The sequence below is a fragment of the Teleopsis dalmanni genome, chromosome 2, assembly GCF_002237135.1.
Source record: "Teleopsis dalmanni isolate 2A chromosome 2, ASM223713v2, whole genome shotgun sequence".
In the NCBI taxonomy this organism is placed as follows: Eukaryota; Metazoa; Arthropoda; class Insecta; order Diptera; family Diopsidae; genus Teleopsis; species Teleopsis dalmanni.
The window spans coordinates 12,820,444-12,841,197 of NC_051847.1; the positions used below are offsets into that span (position 1 = coordinate 12,820,444).

Below are 20,754 nucleotides of genomic sequence, written 5' to 3' on the forward strand. Positions count from 1 at the left end.
TTTATATTTATCTTAAGTACAATATAAATTATAAATTAACTAAAAATATGCGCGGACTAACACAGTTTTAATTAATTAAAACGTATTAATGTGAAAGATAAATTTAATTATTTTTATTTAACAAACATTTCTCAGCTTGTTTACGAGATACGATTTTTTTTGCAAATTATGAAATAAAAAACACAATTTTCTATAATAAAATGTAGCGAATAAAATTATATTTTCGTTGCATATGCAATAAATTAATGATTGCAAGGTCATTTTTGAACTCGTTAACTGGTACTTTATGGCTGAGTCTACAAGTAAATGTTTTTATGTGTAATAAAAAACGAGGATCATAAACAATTTTATCTCCTTTGGATTGAATCGTCTGTTGAAAATAACCTAGAACCGAAGCATATGACTTTTCCAAGTACATGTTACAGAATCACTATAGTATTGTTTTTTATATTTCTCATAATAGTAGCACTTAACAAATTCACTACTACATAACAAGCACCTATTTTCAATTAATAGACCCAAAAAAAGGAAGTGATATATTAACTACACAAAAAAACATCAATATATAGTTTACGAAATATATATAGAGTACAGAATTATTAACCATCAAATTCCATTATTTCTCATGATTAAAAATTCTACAAAAATAATAATTATGATCATTTAAATTATGATCATATTAAGGTGGGTGGAAATATTACTTACGATGAAGAACGATAGGACCTTATTTGGTCTCCACTTGAAATTTCTCTGGACAAAAGATAATTACCTAGAGTAGTGAGGAAAGTTCTATTCAAATCGTCTATTCAAGTCTATTCAAATCGCTGATCCACATGTCATGATATTGTTTACTAAAGTTATATTCAATATAACTCAGTGGACTGATTTAATGTCTCATTGAGGTGACAGACTTCTTGAATCCAAACACCAGATTTTCTTATCTACTTTTTCGCTTTTACTCTCACTTACGCTATTCTCACATAACTATTAATTGTGTTAGTTTTCTAATTTTTAGAATTTTCTTTAAACTTAATTCACAAGACGTCTCCGTAATTCTTTAAGTTCACAAGACGATCCACAACAATTTTTATCTTATTTATGAAATAATAATTTGATAGAATAATTATTGAAATTTATTAAAATTGATATTACATATACATACCTATATTACTCATGATATATTGTATTGTATTTTACTTATTTAAAGTAAAAAATAATTAAATAGTATACAATTAGTAAATATAAATAATTTTAAATAAATAGAAAAAAATTGTTTATTTATACAATATATTTATGAGTTTAATATGTAAATTTTTTAGAAAAGATAACGGGATTCGAAACCAATTAAAAGAATCAGGAAAGTAATAGCTAGCTACCTGGTTCTTAATCCACCTTATTCAAATATCTGTTATTTCTCTTCAGTTAATTTTTTCAATTCAATTAACTTTTTAAGCTTGACTATTTAAATAATTTATATTATTTAAAAGAAAGTATATGAAAAGCTTCTTAATTGAATTAAGTCTCAAGCAATATTTAAAAAAAATGAATCTAATTATTACACATGTTAGTTTGCTATTGTTTGGATGTGAATACTTATGGAATAATGAATTTATAACAATATAGTTAAATAATAAGAGTTTATTCATTATATGATTATATCTTAGTTCTGAACGAATTTTATTTCTCTCAGAAAACTCTTGCGTATATTCATGGTCATGATATATGGCAAACATTTCGATGAGTTTCAGGAACTCCACGATAGACTTGTCTGTCACTTTTAACTAGAGGAATGAAAAATAATTTATAGTAATAATTTCAAATCAGTCATATTGTAGTCACAGTATACTATATAAAGCTTGCAACTATTAATAGAAAATTTATAACAATTATTATAGTTATAATTTGTGGATTTATAAACAAAAAGTATCGGGAATATTTAATTTAAAAAACCTGTATTTGTGGGATATGTACCTCAAAATTTGTTCTCCTTGTTAGAGCAACACTACTATTGTCTTAGATTTTTATTTTCAGTGTTGTGTAGATATTTAAATTGTTTTTTCTGATATTAAATCTGAAAGAAGTATGACTGAATTACCTGATATATTATAAATTTAATTATAAAATAATTAAAGCTTGCTCTAAAGCATCAAAAAAGTGCCAACTAACAGCACTAAAAATGCGAAAAAAGAAATAAAATACCAATTAGAAGTAAATTCACAAAATATAGGCAACATCTGTAGTAACATTTCTGATATCAATATATCATATATATATATCTAATGAAAGCTTTTTGAAACTACCTGCTGTGTATAGGGTATTAGAAGTCAATAATTTTATTTGCAAATTTCATTCGCATAGTTCTCGTATGTGTTTTCGCTTGCACAATAAAAACAATAATATTAATTTTGGATTTTATATGTAAGTATGCTAATTGCAGTGCATTGTAAATTCGAGTAGGTACATTTTTATTTACATACCGTGTGTGCACAAATATTTAAGAAATGAAAAATTACAATTTATTTAAAATTCACACAATTTTGCCTTTCATAAGAATGCCATTTTGTTTGCACATGAACATCCAGTACTTTATTAGAAAGCTTGCCAAATAAAAAAAAATAAAAAAAATTTGTAGAGAAAATTTCTTTCAATTTGCACAATTTATTTTTAACTTTTTAATCTTTCATTTAGAACTGCGTATAAAATTGTATAAACATTAAATAATAATTATATAACTGATTGCTGACCAACCCTAATTAAAATATATTTAATGTTCAACAGCAAAAATGTACTCACACTCAACTACATATATACTTGTACATATATATAGATGATTATGCTATCAGCAAAAGTTTTAATGCAAAAAGATACAAAACGAAGATGTAAGATGCAAATTTAACCGGCAAAAATAATCTTTATAAAAGGAAAACATTATATGTATGAAAGTGTATTATTGATAAACTATTTATAAAAGTTAATTAAATATGTATATGCAAATATAATGATTAATCTCATCAAACTGTTTAAAATGATATTTATTTTTTATACAATTAAAATCAATATCTTATTATTAAAATTATTTATGATCTTATGTAAATTACTGCATAGATATCTATAAAATATATAAGTTATAATACGACAAAATATATTTTTAGATAGCTATTCTATGGAGTAATTAGAGTAACATTATCTAGTTAATAAATATTTGTTAATAAAAAAACCAAATATATATAATATATATATATGAACTGTTCATATTTTGCTTAAACGTCCTTTATTATGGTGAACTTCCAACTACTATTATGATTAGTGCTTGGTTATCGTAAACAAGCAATTTCTGAACTTCTGAACTGCCTCTAGAACTAGATAAAACTGATCGATTTTAAAAGTGATTCAGCATACAAAAATAGTAGACAATTGCAATAATTTATGTTGCAACTAATGCAATCATTAATAGCAGTTAAAAGGTTTCATAGTGCTATGAAGTCTATGATCTATGGTTAAAATGAAAAACTGCTCAGTATATCTATTTAGTTTTTAGAAATAAATTGTTTCGCAGACACTCAGTGATACCAATATATTCATAATAAATTTATAACGAATAAATTTAAAACAAATTATTCAATGTTTTCTTGATTTAAATAATGATACAATTAATTGTTAATGTTACATGTACTATACTATATATTTTACTATAACATACATATAATAATTTAATTTTTTTAATTCATAACTTAAATTGCTAACTCAAACAAACACCGATTTCCATTAAATCGATGAGGCAATTGACTTCACAAAAAGGTGTCTTGTATTACTTATTTTTATGAGTAAATTCTCCTTCACTTATGTGCTACAGTCTAGCTTTATTTTAAGAAAATTTCGACTTTTTTATAATACATGTATATGAGTTGTATAATAATTTTTTACACCAAATGTAGAGATATAAAGAAACATAATGGAAACTATGTGTTTAAAGTACACTATTTTTAACATATCCCTAATTTCTAATCTGTGACGCTATAAAAACTAAGTACTTCTTGAGACTTAATAAGTCTCAATACTTAAGCATGAATTAAATTATCAACTTTGCCCACTAAAGTCAGTTTTAATACATAAGTTACGATTGTGAAATCGGCTCTTAGTATCAATTAAATTAAAAAAAAATTGAATAATTCATTTTTAATTTGATTAACTTCAATATTCAATTATTTATATTATATAATAATAAAATATATATACATAATATATGTTAAATGTAGAAAAGTGCATAAAACCGCATCCATTTGTTTATTTTGTTTTAAAGAAATGTACAACGAGTTTTATTGTATTACTTTAAGATCCAATTACATAAAAATAATTATCACGTGTGGGATGAATTTATTCACGATATTAAATTTTAGACTTAAGTAAGCTCTTGCTTATGTTAGATAAAAATCAAAACTGTAATCTTTTTTCTTATTAAAATGTATACGAGGAATGTAATAAGAGTTTCAAGCGGTAAACAATGTTATGCATGACTTATTATGATAAATGCATATGTATATTATATTAAATAACTAACATTCAAAAAAATATAATTTTGATAATATAACAAATTCTTTGATGTATAAATTATGTATATCATTAAATAAAGGAAAATATTAATATTACTTTTTTAATAATCTAAATATAAAAGAATCCAGATAAAATTATCTAGTTATAAAATTCCAAGTACAATTGTGTGTATGAAATTAACATATATATATTAAGTAAACTAACTAAACAACTGGGAAGAGTCTTCAAATTAATCCATAGGCAATTATGACTTTAAGAAGACGGAACGAAATCTCTTTTTAACCGGTTTTAATCCCTTGTCTTTGCGTATAAGTACCACAAGATTTATATATAATTACGAGTATCGGTTAAACAGATTTCTAATTAAAAACAAATTCTTATCGCAACTATTCTTTGGTATCAAGTACCAAAACTGATCCTCCAGTGATCAATTTATATCTTGTTTATTTTGATCTATTTTTCATATAATAAATGCATATACATATATTAATGGAATTTTATGTATGTAAATGCATACATACATATGCACATAATAAAATCAAAACTTTTAAAGAATAATTTTTATACTGAGCTCACCAAATTTAAACAAAAGAGTAGAATTATTAAAAATAATAAACAAGCAAAGAGGAAGAAGAAGAGAACTAAAACAACAACCATAAAATTGAAACCAGAAAACTTGTTTACCCATTTTTGTGGATAAACAAGCTTTTGATTTCTAAACGAAATATGGGACCAAATAATATACAGTGGGTAAAAATGGTCAAATTACATGTGAAAAATTATATATATAATAGCCGTATTTTTTTCTTTCAAAGTTATAAAAAAACAACAGAAGGTCTAGTTGAAGCCAATTGGCATTCCTTTTAAAACATATTAAATTCTTTTTTGACATACATATGTTTTTTGTTGTGTTGTGTACAGTATAAAATTTAATGATTTATGAAATTTAGTGATTTAAATATTTCTAAGCATTTTTATATCATATATTCAAATTAATTTATTTATTTATGTATTTGAATTTATTAGTTAATGAAATGCTCATATGATTTTAACAGATGACTGGAATTTTGCAACGTATTTCCAGTGAACATTCAGAATAGCTTGATTATTAAATTTGAATGCATTGAAACTTAAGACGTGAAATTTTTTACAAGTAAAACCTAACTCTGAAAATTTTAAGAGCATTGTTGATGCTCAATATGTCTTCTTTCATAAGTTGCGAGTATTTTTTTGCTACTCAAAGAAAAAATTACGGCTAATAATTAATATTCTATAACATTATGTATAAAAATATTTACATGGATATTGATATAAAGGATATTAATTCAATAAATGACGGTTCCAGTCGATCTTTTTGGAACATGAGGCATAACATTTTGTGTTCACTTAGTTCTACTTAATGAACTTCTATTTGCTTCGTTTGAGGTCTTATATAACACTTGTACTAATTCAGTTTGCTTTTAATTCACGTACAAGACATTTAGTAATGTTCTACTGCCTTGGGATGAATTCAATTACTGTTTTTGATATGGAGTTTGATGTTTTTCTGTGCTATTCATGTTGTCTTATAACATTAATAGAGAACATTTCGTTCGTCGAATATAGATACATTAAATGGATATACTAAATTTTGAGATGTTTGCTAGTGTATACCAAATGAAGATGCTTGCTATCATATTCATTTATTTCTTTTAAGGAATTCTCATTAGAAACATAAAAATCACATAAATGATATTTAATTCGAAGACTAAAAATGCGTGATAATTTTTAATTCAAATATTGTTGATAGCTATTAAGAAAAACTCGCTTTAGTACTACATATTTAATTATATTATATAAGATAAAATAATTTTTTTAAATGGATTGGTTCAATTACACAAAAAACTAAAGACTACAACTAGGGCATAAGAAACGCTACCAATATATTTTAACAATTAAATAATATATAAAGAGGTTTTTCGAACAGTAGTGAATTACAACAACAACATTTCATTTCATTATATTTTAATTAATTGAATTTTTGGCTGACCATACAGCTGTTTTCAGTATTGCCAAATACCTGTCATAAGTGGTCTTGAAAATAATTCTTGTATTTAACTATTTGTAAATAATTTAACTACAAATACCGGAAATCGAACTCGTGTCCTGCCAAATTTGACGCTCAGAGTCAGTGCACCTTAACCAACTTACCTAAAGCCGTACTTGAATTTTATGTTCGCACATTTTTCTGGAGTTTTATTAACAAAATCACTTGCTGTGTTTATATTAGAACGAAATCATAAACCAGCTGTACAATAATTGAATTAAATGATTATATATTTTATTTTTAATTGTTAAATTTCAATAATATTCAGTTGGTAGAGGCATTAATACTGAGAAAGTCATGTTAATGTTACTCCACGAGTCACATGGGCGACGATTTAAATATTAATATAGAATAGTTCGTTGTAGTTCGTTATTTTAATACTAATTTTAGTGTCAATACCCACTGTGCGAATACTGCTGCCAACTTGATGATTTTATTAGTTTTATTTGAAAGTTTGTGTGAAGTGTTCGCAGATGGAATACAATGTATATGGTGAGAATGGGAATGAACACATCCATGTATGGAGCAGTGTTAGGGAAGAGGGCCATCATATGTAGAAGAAAAATTTAACGCGTGCCCTACCCAAAATAAATCAGAAAACATTAATAAAAATAAAAATGTTAAAAAATTGCGTAAGTGTGGTAAAAAAGAAGAGAAGAGAGAAACACGAGTAAATCTAAAACAAATTTAAGAAAAATAAGCAAACGTGCGTGCAAAGTTGCAAGCAAACATAAAATAAAATAAAACTAAAAAAATCCAAAGAAAATCACAATAAAAATGAAATAAAGGTATAAAATACCTGTAAATATACATATGTATATAAAATTGTATATTTTATGATTATTTGCCATTGTGTACTTAATAAAAAAATTTATGTTGTTTTGTCTCTTATCGATAAGTTTCGTTTTTTTTTCGTTTGTTGTTTTTCGTTCATTAAGACTAAAAAAACAATAACAATTTAGCTAAATTATAGTGCATATAAAAAACAATTTATAGACGATATATATATGCATAACCAAACTTTAAAGGGCAAAGTAGTGTTACGGTAATTGGGATCAATTTTTTACCTGTTTACACCATAAGTGAAAAGTTTTTAATACTATTTATTATTTCACTTAATTTCATTAAATAAGTTCTGGCGATAGGACTTTAGTAAACTGTTTCGTTTAAATATAATTTTAAAATATCCACAGATTTATAGTTAAAATACTATATATATATACATATATTTTTAATTGTTCATATTATCAATTTTTATTTAGTTATAATAAAATATATACATATATATTTTCTATGGCTATATTTTATAACCAATTTAGAATACTCAGAACAGTTGAAGAACTTTTCTTAATTAATTTGAGTTCTTAATTTTTTCATAGAAAATCATAGAAATTAGTTATGTTATATTGACAAGATATTCCAACAATGATTACATTTCATTGTCTAAGTTTAAAATAATTTTACGACATATTAGAAACACATTTTATAATAGATCCAATGTATATGTTTAAACGGTCTTTAGAGGTTAATATTTAATATGACAAAAGATAATTAACTCCTGACACATCAGATTTAAAAAAAAATCAATTTAATTAGTTCATTTAAAATATAGCTACTTATTAGATATAAGTGTTAATTGAGCATTGCTATTATTAATGTTTATAAATAGTACAAATGTAATGAAATATTTAATTTATTCATTACGAAAGTTTGCTTTTTACCGGTTTCAATAATTTATAAAAAAAAAATTAGACCAAGCAGTCGATGTAATACGAGTAATAAACAATATTGGAAAATTTTGAAATGCGAAAAAAATTAAATTGTTTAGGAACCACATCAAAAACATATCTAAATTAAAAAAAATTAGTAATTAATAACTTGACTTGAGAAAAAAACAAATAATAGACTGTGCCCGAAAAAATGGAATTACTGATGTAAACACCAAAAATCGATGCCGTAGCCGGCAACAATCGTAGTTATAGTTTCCAGTTTTTTGATATAATAATAATACCATATACCGGTATTTTTAATAAGTTTTCATTTTGAAAATTAAATAAAATTCATGTAATTTGTTTATCCTTGGAAAGTATGCGATGAAAAAATGTACTTACTTGCTTAAAGAAATCCATGCATTTCTGGTAGAATATGAAGTTTCGGGGATACTTTTGCAGGAATACATGTAATAATTCATCGTTGCGATTGGAGGATGCATCAGCTGTTGCATTTCCAACAGCTGCACCGGAAGCCGATGATTTTTGTTGATTATTGCTAACAGCAATAAAATTAAGGCATTTACAAGAGATCAACATGATTGTTTCTTCTTTGTTTTTTATTTATATAAAAAATGAATTAATTTAAAATTATGGAAGAAATTTTACAAAACAATGTAAACAAATATATTTTATTGGAGCTAATAATTTTTATGGTACAACTTTAGGTATTATGATTTGTGCCTGATATGGTTATATTTTTTACACTTTTGTTCTAGCTCAATTTTTATGCTTTTTGTTTAAAAATATTTGGCTTGCTTATTAAATACCGGCACTATTAAGTTTTTATATTGAATTTTACACTTTTCTCTTTTATAAAAAGCGAAAATTAATGAAAAAACAACTATATTTAACACTATTATTGGAAAAAAATAGACAATAACACTTCCACTTCACACGGCATACAAATCGTTTTTCATACAAAATTTTTTGTTGCTTTTCATTCTTCTGCGTATATTAGTGAGTGTGGTGAAATTGTATTCAACATTCAGTAAGCAATAAACAGCTGCGTATAAAATAGCCGCTGTTTATAATATTTAAACAAAGAGCCGCTGCATTATAAGTTATATTATTCTTGTTAATCTAATAATTGTAAAAAAATAATTAATTATAACTATATTGAAATTATTAGTTTAAAGTCTTTTGTTTTTTATAAAATCACATGTGTTTTGTATTAAACGCGTTGTTATATTATTAACAACTTTGCTCAATTTATAGAAACCCTAAATGAAAATTACTGTAAAATACTAAAGAAGTAATAGTTTAATGAGTAAAATTTATAAAAAACGCAAGGAAAAAATAAAAAATTATTACGTACATATCATAATGACCGTCCTATAGCATGCGTATTAGAGCTAAGGCACACATTCTCCAAACTGAAGAAAATTCGAATAAGTTTTGGTCTAATAAATTGTAATGAACTTATAGAGTCTAAGCGAATTAGTCAACTAGAACGACTGCCACAGTAATAGGCTCTAATAACATGTTTTAAAAAGCGCTTGGTGGATCTATTATTTAAACACTCCTCAGATTCGCAAAATGTTTATTACAAAATTTACATAAGGTTAAGAGCCGCTGCATTATAAGTAATATATAGATCAGTTATATATGGTAAGGGAAATCAACCTAACCTAACTTATTCACCATTTTAAAAAATTTTTTTGTTTATAAAATTAATTACTAATCATTTTTTGTTGTTGTTCTTTTTAATTAATATCACATATCATATTTTATTTATATTATGTTGAGGCTAGTTGAGTCAGTGTACCTGAGCACTTTTACTCTCTATTAAGTGCGAAGTTTCTTCAAAGCCCCTCTTTGTGCCTTGACCAGATTATTGTTTATCACTTCATCAGACTAAGCAATAATTGATCTCAGATCTGCATACCTCCCCGAGGAGCCTGTAACCATTCTGAGATTCGATAACGCGGTGTTGGTAAGTCTGTCAGATTTCGCAAATAATTTCAAGGCTCTATCCTTTATGTATTTTTTGATGGGATCAATCTTGATGTCCCTGAGGATGTCATTCGTCCTAATGTACCATGGAACTTTGAAAAGTCTTGTCAGAGCCTGGCTTTGTGCAATTTCTAGCTGGTGAATAGTAGTGTTTGAATCTTGTTCTTAGTATTGAAGTTTTCATTTCTAAATAGCGGTTAAAGGTAATTTCCAAAATTTTTAGTAACTTGATTATTAAACTATATCCACACCACAATATTGAATGTTATTAGTATATTTTTACTTAAATATGAATGAAACATAAATCATTGCTACTTATATGTCGAATAAATTAGGATCCTTTAAGAATAAATTTCAAATGTTTGTCACATATTCTATATATAAAATGCAAATAAGCTATTTCACATGCATAAATTAGCTTATGCTAATGGAAACGACCAAATCTTAATATCATTGACATAAGTAGTTATAGTTGCAGTGGAAACATGATATTAACATGCTGCTACAATGACAAGAATTCAGTACAACAATATGCGTTAATAACAACAACAATTTTTAAACATTTTAGAAATAAATATTGTAATGACTAATCCTTCCGTATGCTATGGTTAATCGCTGATTATATGCCACGTTGGAAATTGGAAATGTTGACGTTTTTTATAGTGATGAGAATAGACTTTCCAAAGTTCTGAAAAATATTCAGACGGATGCAATTGGTTTATTAAATATTTTCAACAATTTAATAAATATTAAATTGTATATTTATGCTTAAAGTAGTGCAAAACTAGTAAGTAATATAAAAATATATTATTCTTCGTATAAAATCGAGCTATAATACGAAAATTCAAAGTTAAAATTAAATCTCCGAAATTGATGACGAGGTCGTTTTTAACTGGGCCGGCGGTGTATGTTGTTTTGTAAACGAAAGTGTTTATTAAAAACAAAACAATATTATTTTACATAGTTTACAAAACTCTTTATTGTCGATTTCAGATTAGACGATAAACTGTGCAATACTCATCGTTGAAAATGAAAATAAAGGAATTACAAAAAATTGTAAATATTGCGTGGTCTCCCTTACCACAAAATCCAATATATCTCGCGGCTGGTACAGCTGCACAACAATTAGATTTAAATGCGAATTCTGCTTTAGAGATTTATTCGACAAATTTTAGCGACCCGAGTTACGACCTTGAGCTAAAAGCCAGTCTTCCGAGTCAGTACAGGTAGGTGAGATTTTAATATTTCTTCGAATTTGTTTAATTTTTTTATATTGATCAAGATTCCAAAAGCTTATATGGAGTTCAACTGGCTTCGATGGAGCTCACAAAAATGGTTTAATCGTTGGTGGATGTGAAGGTGGACACGTCATGATTTATTCTGCTGCAAAAGTGCTGGCAAATGAAGAGGGTTTAATCGCACGTCAAGATAAACATAGTGGTCCAGTAACTGGTCTAGATGTAAATCCTTTCCAAACTAATTTACTTGCTTCATGCGCATCGGAATCTGAGATATTTATTTGGGACTTAAACAACACGTCCACACATATGAATCCAGGCACTAAAACTCAACCGTTGGAAGATGTCCAAAATGTTTCATGGAACCGTCAAGTTCAGCACATACTTGCATCGGTATTTAGTTCACGTTGTGTTATTTGGGACTTACGGAAAAGTGAACAAATAATAAAACTTTCGGATACGCAATCTCGTGTACGTTGGCACGCTATACAATGGCATCCAGATGTAGCCACGCAAGTATGGTTAGCATCTGAAGATGATCAAGCACCTATTGTACAATTATGGGACTTACGTTATGCAACAGCTCCTGCGAAAACTATGCAAATTCATCAACGTGGCGTGCTTGGAATGTCATGGTGCCCTCGTGATATTGATTTAATGGTTTCATGTGGCAAAGATAATCGCATTTATTGTTGGAATCCAAACACTGAAATACCTGAGGGAGAAATATTGTCTGAAGTGGCAACAACAGCAACATGGTACTCAAATGTGCAATGGTGTCCACGAAATCCAGCCCTAATTGCCAGCTCTAGCCTTGATGGGAATGTTTCCATTTATTCACTTTTTGGGGGTAGACAGCAACAAGTGCAAACTTCAAATAAAATTGCTGATTCTTTTCCGGGTATGGATCAATTAGCGCAAGCTCCAACACCACAACAATCAGCCCCAATTGTATATGAAGACTTAAAACGTGCACCGAAATGGATTAAAAGACCATGTGCAGTTTCATTTGGTGTAAATTTTTTATCTATTCTTATTTTTTACTTTATTAATAAATATTTTAATATTTATTTTTCTTGATTAGTTCGGAGGCAAACTTGTGCATTTTAATTCCAAATCAAAAACTGTGAATATATCACAAGTGATCACGGAACCGGAACTTGTTGAGCGTGCTAATACGCTAGAGCGTTCCTTAGAAGAGGTAAACTATGTTGAATATTGTCGACAACGTGCCGATCAAATGCCAGATCAAAACGGACGTTATCTTTGGTATTTCATAAAAGCCACTTTTGAACTGGATCCTAAAGAAGAAATGCTCAATCTGCTAGGTATTTTAATTTTATTTCTTTTCTTATTAAAAATCAACATCTATTTTTTTATTTTATTTTTATATTTAATTAAGGATATAATAAAGATGACATTGATAATAAATTTTCGAAATACATAAAAGAAGATCAGCAGGCAGAAAATGATGTGGACCAGTTAACAAATCATATTTCTACATTGACACATGTAAGTGGCTATACAAAAAAACAAAAACTACAAATTATACAAATATTATTTATTTTAAAAATATGAATAATAAGATTTATGTGCATTAATTAAGAAGTGTATTAAAGAAGAAATTTTGAATAATAACTTTTTATGTATTAATATTAATTTATTTTTCATCTAAGTCTAATTCTTCATCATTTCTATCAATCTGCTTAAATATTGGTTATGTAAACTTTATGAATATAGGTGAATTAATAATATTTTAAGTAGAACAGACTACTTTGTTAAAATTGGTGAAATCTTTTCCTCATTCGGTTTTTTAAATCGTAACAAATACATTCTGTCAACATGTAATTAATGTATAAAAATATAGTTTGTAATTCAATGATAAAAAGGGTTTATTTAATATAGAAATTATTTTTAAATTATTTTATATTATTGTATTCTACTAAATATGATAAGAACGAAAAGCAAATGTCCGCTTATCACTTCTATTGCGGTACTTAGCTTAATTTCTTCATACAATACAGCATCCAATCTGTTATCGCTATTTAAATGAAAGTATTCTTGTGTCAGCTTAAGGCATGCACATATTACGTTATCTTCATATAGTGATCTTTAAATTATATAACACATATCGCATTCATTTTAATTAATAATAACTCATTTTTGAATTCTTCATACGTTTAAAATGCTACTCATTTACAATTCACTCAGCAGAGTGACTCATCGGAAGTAGAGTGCGATCAGAGCACCGACATTAGTACTGATGTATCGGTAAGACTAAATTAATTAACTTTAAATTAATTAAGTTTAAAGATTTTGATTTAAATAAGATTTTGTTAACAATTTTCAAATTATTTATTTTCTTCCATTTACAGCAAATTGTTGATAATAACGCTGTATTTGATGGCATCGCAGCAGCGCAGAAACAAATTGAAGCTGTGCAGAAACCGCTCGCTCAATTTAAAATTCCATGTGGCGAACGTAAGAGAAACAATGTAAAACTTGGAAAATTTGTAATTTGCACACTCTTCTAAGTTTTTCACTACAAACTTTACATATATTCTATCTATTTACTTTAATTGGAACAAATTTCTTTTTAGATCCTGATAGTTTGATCACGGAGGCATTGCTAACAGGCAATCTAGAAGCTGCTGTAGAACTATGCATTGAATCTAAGCGTACAACGGAAGCACTCATTATAGCCTCTTCAGCTGGTATTGAATTTCTGACAAAAATACAAAACCGTTTGTTGCGAGAACAGAACACTGAACTTTCCAACGTAATTTTGGCTTTAGTAACACGAGACTGGGTCGATCTTGTTTCACGCTGTACAGTCGATTCATGGAAAGAAGTACTTATAGCTGCATTAAAACATAGTGAACGAAAGGCTCTTGATATATGTGAACGATTAGGCGATCGCCTATTAAACGAATGCTCGACATCAATTGAATATACCCAAACAGCTATGTTATGCTTTGTATGTGCTGGTAACATCGATAAGTTTGTTACCGCATGGTATCAGCTAAAACACTTGGAAAAAGAAAACACAAGTTATAAACCAAATACAACAGAACTGCAAGAATTAGCTGAAGTAGTAATGTTGATGAGCAAATCATTAGAAAGACAGGGCATAGCTTTAGATTTGAACGGTCGGTTTGCAGATTTCATCTCAGAATACGGTGGGTTACTGGCTTCTCAAGGTGCACTCACAGCTGCTTTGGCATATATTGTAGCATTAGGAAATAGTGATCATCCTGACGTATATGATTTACGCGAACGCCTTCATAATATAGTGCATAGTAAGCCAACTATGGCATTACCAACACAAGGATATAATCAAATTCAACAACCGCAAACAAATGTGTATGGTCGACAACAGCAACAACGTGGCTCATTTTCTCAGCCAAGCACCACTCACAATTATGGAAATGCACCAATTGCAAACAATTTATTACAAAATCAGTATGCAACAAATACATGGCAAACACCAGCAGCTGTACCGCAAATGCCTGCAGCACCCGTGTTTAACCCTATGCCAACAGTAAATCCGGCGGTACCGCCTGGAGTAGCCAAACCAGCAACAGTACAACATGAAGCGCCATTAGCACAGCCTGCAAGACCATCCAGTAATGCCAGTTCGCAGGGCGGTAACAGTAACACTGCCGGTGGTATATTATCACGTTCGAAATATGTGCTAGATCCATCAGTAGCAGCTCCAATGGGTAGTTATGGCAATACATACAATCCCGCACCACCAGTTATGCCCATGCAAACACCTTACAATAATAATGCTTTCAATGCCAATCCCATTTCTGCAGCACATGCACCTCTACAACAACAGCCTACTGTTATGCAACCCAGTTCATATACAAACACACCTTATGGTAATGCTTACATGCCTGGTGCAGCGCCTATTGAAAATCAACAAGTAGCGCCACCACCAATGCAGAATATTCAAAGAAATCCTACTCCACCACCAGGCTGGAATGATCCTCCAGCTTTGAAAACAACACGAGCGGTAAGTGAAGTCTGTAAAAATTTGTAACTTTAAAATAAGAAAAAGAAATATTTTGATTATTTAATTTAACAATTTGGAAGGAGAAAATGACAAAGTCTAATGAATTAATTAGGCCTACACTTAGTATGGAATACAATATTTTTTTTTGATATAAAAGACATCATATAATTGAAAGATACCGGTTCTGATTTTACACATTGATTAAAAATGTGAAAAAGTTTTTTCACGAAACACTCCTGATACTTAATAAACAGATTTTAAATTTTTAATTTAATTAATTTTTAAACTAAATTTATTTCTATCGCTTAGACCTATATCACAAGTAATAAAGAGATGCACGCAAAACATGCCGGCACACGCAAATGGCAAAAAATAATTGATCAAGAAAAGGATAAAGGCGTTTGTTTAAATTCTAGCAATTCCTTGAACTATAATAACGCCTTTTCGCCGAATTATTTTAGTCCTCTTTTTCAAGAAACGTTCTTATATCAGGTATTCCACCCAAGCTTCTAGTTGGTATTATCTGTTTCACGTTTTATTAATTTAATGTTTTATATGTTGTTTAAAATTGCTTTGGTTTGAAATTTTTTACTAAATTTTTCAGAGGTAATTATAAAAACCGTTCCTTAACAAAAATGCTGTTTGATTTTGTATTAATTAATTTTACTGTTTAGATTTATTATTAAACTCTGTTCTTTTTGTAGGCAAAAAAAGTTGAAACAAATACTACGGCTTCGCCTATCACACATCCATTGTTTGGTGTTGATCCTAATCAAAATCAAAATGGTTATATGGATCCTAATGCAGGATATCAGGTATGTAATTATTTTAATGAAATTTGTATTAAATATTACAAAAATATTTAATCATTTTGTTTTTTTTTTTTTGGTAGAATAATGCAATGTCTGGTATGCCACCTCCAATTCCGACAGGGAATATGGGAGGTTATTTAAATCCCGCTGCGAATGCAACCATACAACAAAATAATAATCCTATTGGAAATCGACCATATCCACAACAAACGAATTTTGCACCAACTGGTGTGCCAACACAACCACAAACTTGGAATACACAAACACAAAATGTAGGATACATAGAGCAACCAGCACCCATACAAAGGCAGCCAGAGCCTCCAAAAGAAAAGCCACCACTACCAGAAGAATACATATACTTACAAACTGTATTAGAAGAACTGAAAAATCAATGTTTGACAGCGGCATCTGATCCTGTATGTATTTTCACTCATATTTCATTTTCAAAAATTGTTACATTTTGTTCAGCCCAGCGTTATTATTTTGTTGCCTAAATAACAGAAAAATAATTGTTATATTTCGGCTAGTTTAACCGGTACTTGTAGAGGTTTGTTTGGATCACTGTCTTTGCTTATCCTGAAACTGTGATTGCAGTTGTGACTGCTCCTAGAAAGTAGAGAATAATCATTCTTGTTAAATAGAATTTTTATTTCACAGTAAATAATTATTACTGATTCTTTTGACTTTCGAATTAAAAAAATGTTTCATTAGAGTATTTAAATTAGAGCTGATAAATTATATACCATTTAATTCGAAGCAATATCATTAGCTTAATGATACTTAATACAATAAGATTAATTAATAACGTTTCATTAAAACTATTCGAATTTACCTATTTGGAAAATAGAAAACCGTGAAGGCATTTTTATTTTTAGCCTCCTTTAAAGAAGGTTGCGTAGCAACTGTTTATTTTCCGATGCGAGGCTGCTGACATTGTGATCAACCCCCAAACTGGAGGACCAGATTCCCTGCAGATCTAGGGATAACATTGGTATTTGGTAGCTATAGTTTCCCCTCTGCTGGGTGTTTTCAGATTATAGCGCCTGTGCTCGGTCGCCAGAGTCTCGTATGCGAGAACAGGATACACCAGTTGTAGGTGAGGTTGAATATTGAGGAGACTAAACTTTATATTCGCATCACTATCTCATTGAGGCACGCACTTCTGCCACTTGCATCCCTATATTTGCTTACTGTGTGACAAAAACGATGTATAGTTTCTCAAAATTGATTTTTCGGCTTTTGAGATAATTTGAGGATGAGGTGAAGTCTACAACCCATTTTTCTCCTATGCTTTTGGGTCCTTGATAATAATGGGTTAAAGTTTAAAAATTTGACGTTTTGAATTGTTGATATAGCATTTTTCTATTGAATTTTTTTATTTTTAATGATACAAATTTAGAATCTTCAGCAAACTTACTTTCCCAAATCCCACTGTTTTCCCTTTTCACTCCTTCCCTTTCAAAATGGAGTTTTCATAAAACTGTTTAAAAACGGTTTTTTCTAAATGATAAGAAATTCTATGAAATTCATATATTTTTTAAAATAAAATATTATTTATTAATCCTTTAAATACGCGACTTTTGAACAATAATCCGTATTATATAAACTATATTGTTCGCATCTTCATTATTTTTGTTTTTTATAACTTTTAAACAGAAAATCGTTTTTAGCGTTTCTCTCATGATAATTAATTCAATAATATTCGCAATTCGCTTTTATTAATTCATTTATGAGCATAAAAACTGATTTACTCATATACTTTTTGTACTATTAAAAAATAATCATTTAAAGACTATTCTCTTCTAAAAATAAATACAATCAAAGATTATATAATTATAATTATTTTAATTGAAAATTTCAGCGTATGAAAAGAAAATTTGTTGATGTTGTTAAACGATTAGAAAATCTTTATGATTGTTTGAGGGAGAGCAGGGTATGTATGATTTAATAATTTATAAATTTTTAAACAATTTTTAACAACCATTTACTTACAGCTCAACCCGATAACGATAACAGCACTGAATGAAATAGTACAGTACATACAAGTAGGTGACTATGGAAATGCTTTACAAACTCATACTCAGATAGCGTTTGGATCAGATTTTTCACAATGTGCCGGCTTTATGCCAGGCCTTAAAGTGCTCATACAATCAGCTTCCGAATTACAAATTTATCTACGATAAAAAGTTATTCAATTTATATGGATACTTATTATGGAATAATATCCTTATTAACCATTTATGATTATGTTCATTGTAGTAGTTTTATTTTTTGTCTTATTGTATTTTATTTTTATTACAACTAATTCCATTTAAACTTTTAAACGAACTTTTTGTTTGTACCTTCTTAATATATATATTAAATCAAATTTGCATATTTTTATTATTGCGTTCATTTTAAGTATATATTTTTTGGTGTGCTTTTCCATATCAGTTATCTTATATATATCAAATTCCTTAAATTATAGTATATAATTTTTAATATATAAGGGGATTAAAAGTTTAGGAAACTCATAAACTGTATCGTACATAAATAATACAATAGCAATATTTTGTAGTCATTGCCATAGGAAGGATGTATTTCGATTTATATTCAAGCACTAGGTATATGAAAAGTAATCCTCTTTATATGTTGTATGTATCGTATCTTATCTATTGTTCAGTTTATGTATAAAAAATGCATTTAATGCATAACAAAAACAATAAATTAAGTATAATAATGCAATAAAAATAAAATTATTATTTCCCTTTATAAAAGAAACTTTTCCGATAACAAATCAATACTATATGAATATAAATTTAACGGTAAGAGTAGTTATATATTTCATTAAAAAAATTTTGCTACTAAATTGTAACCATGACTTGTAGTTCAATTATTGAAAGCTATGTCTTCTTACTAATAGTATATTTAAATTTATTTACCAATCAAATTATACAGAGAAATTAAATTCTTTGTCAAAAATATTGTAGTTTTGAACCCTCTCGATGCAATAAAATTGTAAATATCAGATTCTCCCACAACCAATTTCCAACTAGTATATTATACCTTATGTAAATAATTTGAAAGGTAATTCTCTCAAGGTTCACAAAGAGCATCATTATTTTTGAAAAGAAATATGAGTTTCTAAAAACCCACTTCACTTAACTGTAACTATCCCGCTATAAATATCAATATAATTTTTTAACATTCAAAAAAATTTTGTATACAAGTTTTGCTTTCACAACAAATTTTTTTGATGTAGAAAATCGTAAAAATTTAATTAGGGGTTTTCAAGATCTCTGTGCATCGTTGCATGTGAAAAATTTTATTTGATTTTACAAAAACAATTGCCTTTTTTATGTTTCTGCAATTGATTACCAAGGCAATATGCAAGACCATATTTTCAACATCAATTACCTCTTGCATATGTGATTTTCAAGACTCTATTGTGAATGATACTACTTGTTTTTACTATTCACTGGGCAATACTTTAGCAAAACTGTCAAACTTTGTTGACAATTGTTTGATTTTGTATTTATACCTATACATATAAATGCAAATATAAATCTAAATTACCCATTCATTCTGCAACAGGAAAATCCAGCACAGTATTCAATATATTTTGCTTTTCACTTTTTCTTGGCATCGTTAAAATTATACAAATCGAATCTGAGTTACAAATAAATAAATACAAAAACAAAAATCAGCTGTTCTAAGTGTATGCAAGACTAATATGCAAAAAATGTATTCACGATTGTTTGAGTTTGCAATGATGCACATTCAACGATGCACATAGATCTTGAATACCCAAAGCTACTACGATTAACTCGTGGAACAGACCTTATTTTTCAATATTTATTTTTAAATAACAACCCTGGTTTCCATAATAACATTTCCAGCCGATTACTGATCAATATATTAAAATATGTAACAACTGTCAAAATGAAAAACCTAATCGGTAATGAAAACGCTAAATCAACTTTAGCAAACTTAATTGATTAAAGTTCGTAATGTGAACCCCGTATAACATGCATTTTCGGCATAGCCCGAATGAGTCAATTTTGCCGTATTCGAGGCACTCTACTTAATTAACAAACTTAAAAGAAGTAAATGCTTATCTCGCAGATGTTTTCATGAATTTTATGTGGATTTTATTTGTAAATAAAAGTACTATAGTCTGAATATATAAGCAGAGTATTTACGTATAAAAATTATGCGTTTTCAATATTAATATCAGCTAATATCTGGCACTCAAATTTTTAAATCATTTTTAAAGTATTCAAGCAATTATTAGAAGTAATCATGCTTACTAAAATTATTTTAAACTCTTTTAATGTAAAATGTA

The 20,754-nt window shown here is 28.1% G+C and overlaps 2 protein-coding genes across 4 annotated transcripts in view; one reads left to right on the plus strand and one right to left on the minus strand.

Moving 5' to 3' along the window:
- The window catches only part of LOC119680946, a 31,553-nt gene extending 22,237 nt beyond the window's left edge, over positions 1–9,316 (minus strand). The window contains exon 1 of the mRNA XM_038093981.1: positions 8,749–9,316. Coding sequence (XP_037949909.1) covers positions 8,749–8,946 — 198 coding nt within the window. The 5' untranslated portion in view covers positions 8,947–9,316. The remainder of the gene's footprint in view (positions 1–8,748) is intronic.
- Positions 9,317–11,014: 1,698 nt separating this feature from the next.
- LOC119680943 (protein transport protein Sec31A) lies at positions 11,015–18,744 on the plus strand. Of its 3 annotated transcripts, none has more exons than XM_038093977.1 (12): positions 11,015–11,149; positions 11,356–11,588; positions 11,645–12,614; positions 12,685–12,928; positions 13,003–13,112; positions 13,976–14,081; positions 14,201–15,618; positions 15,928–16,110; positions 16,323–16,433; positions 16,511–16,846; positions 18,292–18,363; positions 18,425–18,744. In XM_038093977.1, the coding sequence occupies exons 2-12, from the start codon at positions 11,392–11,394 to the stop codon at positions 18,611–18,613; spliced, it is 3,936 nt and encodes a 1,311-aa protein (XP_037949905.1). In that variant the 5' UTR covers positions 11,015–11,149; positions 11,356–11,391; the 3' UTR covers positions 18,614–18,744. The 3 variants fall into 3 exon arrangements, with proteins under 3 accessions (XP_037949905.1, XP_037949907.1, XP_037949906.1); XM_038093978.1 differs by lacking the exon at positions 11,015–11,149 and adding an exon at positions 11,199–11,267; XM_038093979.1 differs by lacking the exon at positions 15,928–16,110 and having other exon boundaries at positions 18,425–18,743.
- Positions 18,745–20,754: the final 2,010 nt, after the last annotated feature.